Source organism: Carassius gibelio, chromosome B25, assembly GCF_023724105.1.
Source record: "Carassius gibelio isolate Cgi1373 ecotype wild population from Czech Republic chromosome B25, carGib1.2-hapl.c, whole genome shotgun sequence".
NCBI classification, from domain to species: domain Eukaryota; kingdom Metazoa; phylum Chordata; class Actinopteri; order Cypriniformes; family Cyprinidae; genus Carassius; species Carassius gibelio.
In genome coordinates, this window is record NC_068420.1 from 26814066 (window position 1) to 26824430 (window position 10365).

The following is a 10365-nucleotide window of genomic DNA, read 5'->3' on the forward strand; positions in this document are numbered from 1 at the left end:
TAGAATTAGAATAGTGAGTGTTAAAGTTAGAGGGTCAAATAAAGATGGAAGAGATGTGTTTTAAGCAAATTCTTGAAGATGGCTAAGGACTGAGTTGCTCGGATTGAGTTGGGGAGTTCATTCCACCAGAAGGGAAAATTTAATTTAAAAGTCCGTAAAAGTGACTTTTTGCTTCTTTGGGATGGCACAATCAAGCAACGTTCACTTGCAAAACGCAAGCTTCTAGATGGCACATAAGTCTGAAGTAACGAATTAAGGTAAATGGGTGCAGAGCCAGTGGTAGTTTTGTAGGCAAACATCAATGCCTTGAATTTTATGCGAGCAGCTATTGGATGCCAGTGCAAATTGATAAACAGAGGTTTGACGTGTATTCTTTTTGGCTCATTAAAAATGTATCTTGCTGCCGCGTTCTGAATTACTTTTAAAGGTTTGATAGAATTGGCTGGAAGACCTGCCAGGAGGGCATTGCAATAGTCCAGCCTGGACAGAACAAGAGCTTGAACAAGGAGTTGTGCAGCATGTTCCGAAAGAAAGGGCTTGATCTTCTTGATGTTGAATAAAGCAAATCTGCAGGATCAGACAGTTTTAGCAATGTGGTCTGAGAAAGTCAGCTGATCATCAATCATAACTCCAAGGCTTCTAGCTGTTTTTGAAGGAGTTATGGTTGATGTGCCTAACTTGATGGTGAAATTGTGATGGAACGATGGGTTTGCTGGAATCACAAGCAGTTCTGTCTTGGCAAGGTTGAGTTGAAGGTGATGGTCCATCATCCAGGAAGAAATGTCAGATAGACAAGCTGAGATGTGAATAGCTACCGTCGGATCATCAGGATGGAATGAGAGGTAGAGTTGAGTGTCATCAGCATAGCAGTGGTATGAAAAGCCATGTTTCTGAATGACAGAACCTAATGATGCCATGTAGACAGAGAAGAGAAGTGGTCCAAGAACTGAGCCCTGAGGCACCCCAGTAGTTAGATGTTGAGACTTGGACACCTCACCTCTCCAAGATACTTTGTAGGACCTATCTGATAGGTAAGACTCAAACCATTGAAGTGTTGTTCCTGAGATGCCTTTCACTAGTAGCGTTGATAGGAGGATCTGGTGGTTAACCGTGTCAAAAGCAGCGGACAGATCAAGCAGGATAAGTACTGAAGATTTGGATTCTGCTCTTGCCAGTCTTAGAGCTTCAACAACTGAGAGCAAGGACGTCACAGTTGAATGTCCACTTCTGAAGCCAGATTGGTTGCTGTCAAGGAGATTGTTGTGTGTGAGAAATGTAGAGACTTGTTTGAACACAGCTCGTTCAAGTGTTTTTGCAATAAAAGGAAGAAGGGAAACTGGTCTGTAGTTCTGTAAAAGAGATGGGTTGAGGTTGGGTTTCTTAAGTAGTGGAGTTATATGTGCCTGTCTAAATGATGAGGGAAATGCACTCAATACTTGGTTGGGAATCCTTTTGCAGAAGTGACTGCTTCAAACGGCGTGGCATGGAGGCAATCAGCCTGGGGCACTGCTGAGGTGTTATGGAGGCCCAGGATGCTTCGATAGTGGCCTTAAGCTCATCCAGAGTGTTGGGTCTTGCGTCTCTCAACTTTCTCTTCACAATATCCCACAGATTCTCTATGGGGTTCAGGTCAGGAGAGTTGGCAGGCCAATTGAGCACAGTAATACCATGGTCAGTAAACCATTTACCAGTGGTTTTGGCACTGTGCGCAGGTGGCAGGACGTGCTGAAAAAACAAAATCTTCTTCTCCTTAAAGCTTTTCAGCAGATGGAAGCAAGAAGTGCTCCAAAATCTCCTGATAGCTAGCTGCATTGACCCTGCCCTTGATAAAACACAGTGGACCAACACCAGCAGCTGACATGGCACCCCAGACCATCACTGACTGTGGGTACTTGACACTGGACTTCAGGCATTTTGGCATTTACTTCTCCCCAGTCTTCCTCCAGACTCTGGCACCTTGATTTCCGAATGACATGCAAAATTTGCTTTCATCCGAAAAAAGTACTTTGGACCACTGAGCAACAGTCCAGTGCTGCTTCTCTGTAGCCCATTTCCTGTACACGCCTGTGCACGGTGGCTCTGGATGTTTGTACTCCAGACTCAGTCCACTGCTTCCGCAGGTCCCCCAAGGTCTGGAATCGGTCCTTCTCCACAATCTTCCTCAGGGTCCGGTCACCTCTTCTCATTGTGCAGCGTTTTTTGCCACACTTTTTCCTTCCCACAGACTTCCCACTGAGGTGCCTTGATTCAGCACTCTGGGAACAGCCTATTCGTTCAGAAATGTCTTTCTGTGTCTTACCCTTTCGCTTGAGGGTGTCAATGATGGCCTTCTGGACAGTAGTCAGGTCGGCAGTCTTACCCATGATTGCGGTTTTGAGTAATGAACCAGGCTGGGAGTTTTTAAAAGCCTCAGGAATCTTTTGCAGGTGTTTAGAGTTAATTAGTTGATTCAGATGATTAGGTTAATAGCTCGTTTAGAGAACCTTTTCATGATATGCTAATTTTTTTAGATAGGAATTTTGGGTTTTCATGAGCTGTATGCCAAAATCATCAGTATTAAAACCATAAAAGACCTGAAATATTTCAGTTGGTGTGCAATGAATCTAAAATATATGAAAGTTAAATTTTTATCATTACATTATGGAAAATAATGAACTTTTATCACAATATGCTAATTTTTTTAGAAGGACCTGTGTGTGTGTGTGTGTGTGTGTGTGTATATATATATATATATATATATATATATATATATATATATATATATATATATATATATATATATATATATATATATATATATATATATTAATTAAATTGCAAAGCACAATGTTAGAGACCTTTTGGGCAAATATGAAAAGTTTAATAAATATTTTTGGTTCATTATGAAACTGTAATGGAACCGATTAAACTATTGAGGGCCACCCATCAAGATAATTAATAGGAAGATAATAAGTAAACAAATATAAAAGGAATACTGTATAGGTTCTAAATAAGGGGTTTAAAGATCACATCAGTCACATTAAAGTTCAAAATGTTGGAGGAAAATAATGTTATAATGCAGCATCAGTGTGGGCGGTAGATGGGTTGGTCAGTCTGATGCAGATTCTGTATAAAAGAAAGGACAGTAAGGAGAGCAGAACGAACTCGTAACGATAGGAGAATCACACATGGTCTATGAGACAGAGCATCATGAGATTCAACACTGCTTTCCTGCCATCAATTCATCATGTATCAAGGGAAAACACTCCAGACATGAATCCAATATCATGTATATGTTTTTTTCATTGCTGTCAGTGTGGACTGTGTTTCTGAACCTGCTGGTGATCATCTCCATCTCTCACTTCAAGAAACTTCACACTCCAACCAACCTGATCATTCTCTCTCTGGCTGTGGCTGACCTGCTTGTTGGACTTGTGATGCCAATAGATGCCATAAATCTGATTGAGATGTGCTGGTACTTTGGAGACACTTTCTGTGGAGTCTATTCAATATTTTTTGCGATGCTTCTCACAGCATCTCTTAGTAATTTAGTTTTAATTGCTGTTGATCGTTACGTGGCTGTTTGTCACCCTTTACAGTACCCACAGAAAATAACAATGACTAAAACAATAATAAGCATCTGTCTGAGCTGGGTTTTCTCTTCAACTTATAGCACTGCCTTTGTTATTGATAATGGTTATTTTGACATTTCACGCAAAACAAACATGTGTTATGGAGAGTGTTCTGTTATGATGGGTTTTGCTTGGAGCATCACTGATCTGATCTTGTGTTTTATTTTTCCTTGTGTCCTGGTCATATCTTTATATTTGAGGATTTTCTATGTTGTACATCAGCAAGTGAAAGTTATAAACACCCTGATGAAGGGTGGAAAATGTGTAAAAGAAGGTTCAGTGAGAAGGAAAACTGAGAGCAAAGCTGCTCTGACATTAGGAATCATTGTCACAGTTTATCTGCTTTGTTGGATTCCATACTATATCTGTTCCATATCAGGAGCTTCTTCCACAACCATAAATGTTTTATTATGGGTCTTACATATGAACTCAGGTCTGAATCCTATGGTCTATGCTTTATTTTACCCCTGGTTTAAAAAGACAGTTAAACTCATCTTAACTCTGAAAATATTTCAGCCAGCATCCTCTCTGGTCAATATTTTTTCAGAACATCAATTGTAATTAAACTGATAAAGCCATCAGCCTGAGAACTATATATATATATAATATTAAAATATAACTATAATATTAAAATGCATAGAGTTTATTTTATAACATATATATATATATATATATATATATATATATATATATATATATATATATATATATATATATATATATATATATATATATATATATATATATATATGTTAAGTTGTGATGCATTAGCTTATTAGGAAAATGTAATCATAAATACTTTTAATCTAATGGAATAAATGATAAAGACAGAAATTCTGTATTAGGCTTCACTTTTATCAGTCATGCTGAATCTGTGCTGATATATCAATAACAGACAAAAACAGGACAGTCAATTATAACTTTGTGTAAGTGTCATGTGTATTATTGTGGTGGTTCATCACAAAAAGATTAATTAAAATGGTTTACAGCACACCTCATATTAAATTATCTGAAACAAAATAACTTCAGATTCATCCAAAAAGCATTTAAAGGGTGGAGCTACACACACAGATAAATAACAATATTACATATTTTATTCTAACGTTTCAAGTAAATTGAAGTCATGTTCAATTTTTCATTTAAACTAATCTGAATAAATTAATGCTGTAAGTGTTTAACATCACCCCATGTAGGCCTTTTTTTTCTTTTTTTTTTTGATCCAAACAAAGGCTGAAATTAATCCATTTTTTCTTTTTCTAATCAAATGCTTTGACTAATTAAATAGTTTTGACCGCTAATACACTTTTCCTTTTCCTTTTATTTATCATTTAATTTTGTATGCCACTTTTGGATTATTTTAGTAGACTGGTGGTCCCACTTTACATTGTGGCTCTAATACCTGTGTGCTTACATATTAACTAGATGTGTACATATGTTACCACAGTGTAAGTGGTTGGTTTCCAGAATGTTACACTACATATTAAGCGGACAGCTGCTGAGGAGTTACACTGGTACTACAATGGTGCACCTACTCCACCAACTTGAGATCCAACTTGAGATACTTTTACATATCCCTAAACCTACCCATCTACACCCACTAGATCAAACGGTTCTAATTGCTCTTATACTCTTATTGCTCTTGTTTGTTGTTACAACGTGTATATATATATATATATATATATATATATATGTCCTGTTAGAAATTTTTAATAACACAAACCATTTGGAGGGTTGTTACATGTGTGGAGTTACAGAAATATTACATATGTAGATACTTTGTATCAATTTGTACTTACACTGTGACTACATACTACATACACTTCTAGTTATATGTAAGTACATAGGTATTATAGGGTCGCTTAATATGAAGTGAGACTGTTGCATCAGATTGTTGTGTGTGTTTGAAGAAGGTTTCTTTTGAACCTTTAATGAATGATTGATACACTTGAGGATCATCTCTGCATGCACAGGTAGCACAGGTCTTAACAGCATCCTCAGGTGCACATTTCATAAATAACAAATTACGATGTCCATAACAGGACTTCAGAGTTTACTGTAAATAACATTTCAACCCATGGACTACAGGAAATATTTGCAGTGTTTCCATTTGCATCTACAGTTTATTTACATGAGATAATCAAATTACACAACTTTTAATTAAGGAGAGAGAGAGAGAGAGAGAGAGAGAGAGAGAGATGTTTTTTTTTTGGGGGGGGGGGGGGGGTCATGATTTTTTTTTTTTACAATATTTTTTTACAACATTTATTAATATAATATAATATAATATAATATAATATAATATTATATAATATAATAATTTATTATTAACTATAACAATGGCAGTTATTAAGTACTATTGGTTGTTATTATGCCGATTGAAATTTTAAAATGTATTAGTATATGTAGAAATGAATATTAATCTAAATTAATAAATGCTGTAAAAGTTATTAACTTATGTTTACACATTGTATTTTATTGTCAAGTCAAGTCACCTTCATTTATATAGTGCTTTTAACAGCATTAAATAGGAAAATAGTCTGTCAGTAAAGCTTAAAGACAGTTCATCATTTAATTAAATTATGTCATCATCCAGCTCAGTTCAGTTTAAATAGTATCTGTGCAATCAAGTCAACGAAAATGTTGGTAATTAAGTGTCCCCAACTAAGCAAGCCAAAGGTGACGGCAGAAAGGAACCAAAACTCCATCGGTGACAGAATGGATAAAAACCCATGGGAGAAACCAGGTTCAGTCAGGGGGCCAGTTCTCCTCTTACCGGTCAAAACCAGCAGTTCAGTTCCAGTCAGATTTTGCAGAAGAATCATCTGTTTCCTGTAGTCTTGTCCTGGTGGCCATCTAGGAGACAATGTCTTGACTGTGGATCTGGATACAGACTGGATCTGGTGGCTACAAAGACCTCGGAATAAGAGAGAAACAGAAAAATATATGCCATTCTAATGATGTAGCAAGTACATTGTGTGTTATGGGAAATGTTCCCAATTCAGGATTTTCCTTACTAATCCAGCCTAAACATCTTTTAATGTATTTGAATATTAGAAATGTGTTAGTGTGTTATGTTTAAGATTCAATTCAAGTTTTCAATTCAATTCAAGTTTATTTCTATAGCGCTTTTTACAATATAAATCGTTACAAAGCAACTTTACAGAAAATTATGTTTCTACAATATTTAGTAGTAGCTTATGGTGATGACTGTCAGTTTGTGCACGTTTGACAGGACTTTTAGAAAAAAATAATACAAGACGTAGTCAGCTAGACAATGAACATTATTAATATTATTAATTAATAATTATGATATGATGCAGTCACACATGTAGCAATAATTGTTAGTTCTACCTGTAGCTTGTTTATTGACGAAGCAGGACAACCACCGAGAAGTGCATTACAATAGTCCAGTCTAGAGGTCATAAATGCATGAACTAGCTTTTCTGCATCAGAAACAGATAACATGTTTCGTAGCTTGGCAATGTTTCTAAGATGGAAGAATGCAGTTTTTGTAACATTGGAAATATGTTTTTTTTTGGTCCCATAATTAATATCTCTGTCTTATCCAAATTGAATTGGAGAAAATTAAATTCGGACAGATTAAATAGACAGATTAAATAGATGGGTCTTTAATCTAGATTTAAACTGACAGTGTGTCTGCCTCCCGAACAATGTTAGGTATGTTGTTCCAGAGTTTGGGAGCTAATTAGGAAAAGGGCTGCCACCCCACAGTTGATTTTGATATTTGCGGTATTATCAAATTGTCAGTTTCAGAGTTTTGAGAATGCAGTGGACGTGGAGGACTATAGTGCAATAATAGCTTGTTCAAATACTGAAAATTCTGAGGTGCTCAATAATTCAGGACTTTAAAAGTAATAATCAAGATTTTAAAATCTATACAATGTTTGATAGGGAGTCAATGCAGAGTTAACAGTTAACAGTAATATGGTCATACTTCCTGGTTCTAGTAACACTAAGCGTGCAGAACAACCACCCAATAAAGCATTACAATAATCTAACCTTGAGGTCATGAATGGATGAGTTAATGTTTCTGCATTTGACATTGATAGCATTGAGGGCTCGGTTTTCGGCGACAGAGAAGACCTGCTTAATGGTCTTCTTCTGGGGAGGACTAGGCGAGCCCTTTAAAACTGTCATGCCATACTGGCACCCCCAGGAGATGCTGGAGGACTACGTAAACCTGGCTCTGAGGTTGAGTGGCTCAGGAAGTTCCTTGCGAGGCGACAGGGCTCACTTCTGGCTTTAACAAAGTGGCCGAGTCCCCTGATGTTCCCTGCGAGGCAGGGCTCGCTTCAGGCTTTCACGAAGCGGCCGAACCCGCAGATGTGCCCTGTGAGGTGGTAGGGTACGCGTCTGGTTTTCACGAAGAGGCCAACCCCGTGGATGTTCCCTGCGAGAGAACATTGGGGAGATGGTGAGCTTGACACTGGGTCAGGAATGGAACTGGCGAGATTCTCCTGAGATTCACTCCACAAAGGCAGCGTAATTCGCATAAGGACTATCTTGGATTGACAGTGCTCTGCACGAGATGTATAAACTGGCAGCTAATTAGAGCAGCGAGGACCAGGAACACTCTATTTCCCTTCTCCAGCAGGAGGAGGGGGTATTCCGGATGGGAGAGGTGATCCATAGAAACATACAATGGAAACAAAAAGCACCGTGCAGAAATATAATGGAAAAATAAAAGGAATATACTGTTTTGGTCTGGTTTTCTGTCATGATCGCTGCTATAAGGAAGATAGAGCCATGGAATACATTTTTTTGTGCAATGTGATGCAAGGCGCAGCGCAAGTGTGTTTGCTAGTTTCAGTCCAGTGCTACGTTGTTTAATTAGCAAAAGCATTTGCACAAATTTTTGCGTACTGGGCTAAAAAAGAGGTGTGTTCAGGTGCATTGCTGGTGCATTGCTATTTCAAGGAGCTGGAAATAGACTCAATAGCTCAAACCTGGTCTAAAGTCTGGCGCAATGGTACACGCTGCTTATTAAACACAGGGATGCACAGCAGCACACAGACATGGCAAATATAAAAAATGTAAGGATTGCAATGCATAAGATTTTTTTTGTTGGCTAATTAAATATATATATATATATATATATAAATGCCTACATGTCATAATGCATAGTCATCGCATGTATCAGAATTAGGCTATTTGCACACACATGAGCAGCTCCATTTCATCTCGAAGACAAGTTCTGTATTCGCACTTGCCAAATTCCGCCGTGTAAATAGCAAATTCGTCATGGCACGAGCGCAACTGGCTCTTAAAGGGAATGGAAGATGAGACTTTGATTGGTTTATTGCACGTTACGCCCAAAAAACACCCATTACTCATTAAGAGAATAGGGACAACCAGTTTAGATCAAGCGCCCGGGCACCCCAACCATAAAGTGGGAGCTAAATGTCATTTCCATCTTGAGAACTATATACAGCCACAAATAATTGTTTATTACACTTTCTTTGCCAATATCATGGACCATGATTATATCAACATCATATGGCCGTTGAGTTTAGTTTGGGCTTCTCCTCCGTGCATCTTTTAAATGTTGTCAAATAATCTTGCACACATCCATACTGATTTTCTTCATTAGTAATGTGCAATTATCTACCTCACTTTATTTCCACAATCTTTATCAAAGGTATTGTTACCAAGGATTGCTATCTGCACCCATGACATGGGGCCCTATGCAACCACATTGCATTAATTACTTTTGGTACTTTACTTTCTCAAATATATGTTAAATTCAAAACAAATGCAGACATTGAGTTTGCTGCATTCTTGGGAACCAGATTTCTGAAAACACCACATACTCAGCTTCTTGCGTAAACAAAGTGCTGTGCTTTGCTTAGGGACTTGCAGCATGACAGAATAAATATATATTTAATTAAATTGTAAAGCAAAATGTTAGAGACCTTTTGGTAAAAAAATTATAAATATATTTGGTTCATTATGAAATTGTGATGGAACAGATTAGACTATTGAGGGTCACCCATCTAGATAATTAATGGGAAAATAATAATTACAAAAAATGTATAGCAGGAATACTTTAAAGGTCCTAAATAAGGTGTTCAAAGATCACATCAGTCACATTAAAGTTGAAAGTGTTGGAGGAAAATAATGTTGTTATGCAGCATCAGTGTGGGCGGTTGATGGGTTGGTCAGTGTGATCACTGACACTTTATAAATGAACGGACAGTAATGAGAGAAGAACAAACTCATAACAGTAGGAGACTCACACATGGTCTATGAGACAGAGGATCATGAGATTCAATACTGCTTTCCTGCTATCAACTCATCATGTATCAAGGGAAAGCACTCCAGACACGAATCCAATATCATGTATATGTTTTTTTCATTGCTGTCAGCATGGACTATATTTCTGAACCTGCTGGTGATCATCTCCATCTCTCACTTCAAGAAGCTTCACACTCCAACCAACCTGCTCATCCCCTCTCTTGCTGTTGCCGACATGCTTGTTGGACTTGTGATGCCCATAGAGGCCATAAAGCTGATTGAGATGTGTTGGTACTTTGGAGACACTTTCTGTGGACTCTATTCAATATTTTTTGCGATGCTTCTCACAGCATCTCTTAGTAATTTAGTTTTAATTGCTGTTGATCGTTATGTGGCTGTTTGTCACCCTTTACAGTACCCACAGAAAATAACCATGACTAAAACAATAATAAGCATCTGTCTGAGCTGGGTCTTCTCCTCAACTTATAGCACTGCCTTT

General features: G+C 37.6%; 1 protein-coding gene across 1 annotated transcript; it reads left to right on the forward strand.

The window, feature by feature from the left end:
• The first annotated feature begins 3122 nt into the window (after positions 1–3122).
• On the forward strand, positions 3123–4172 carry LOC128014746 (trace amine-associated receptor 13c-like). The gene has a single exon (XM_052598466.1). It carries the CDS (start codon positions 3168–3170, stop codon positions 4170–4172), a length of 1005 nt encoding a protein of 334 aa, XP_052454426.1. The 5' UTR covers positions 3123–3167.
• Positions 4173–10365: the final 6193 nt, after the last annotated feature.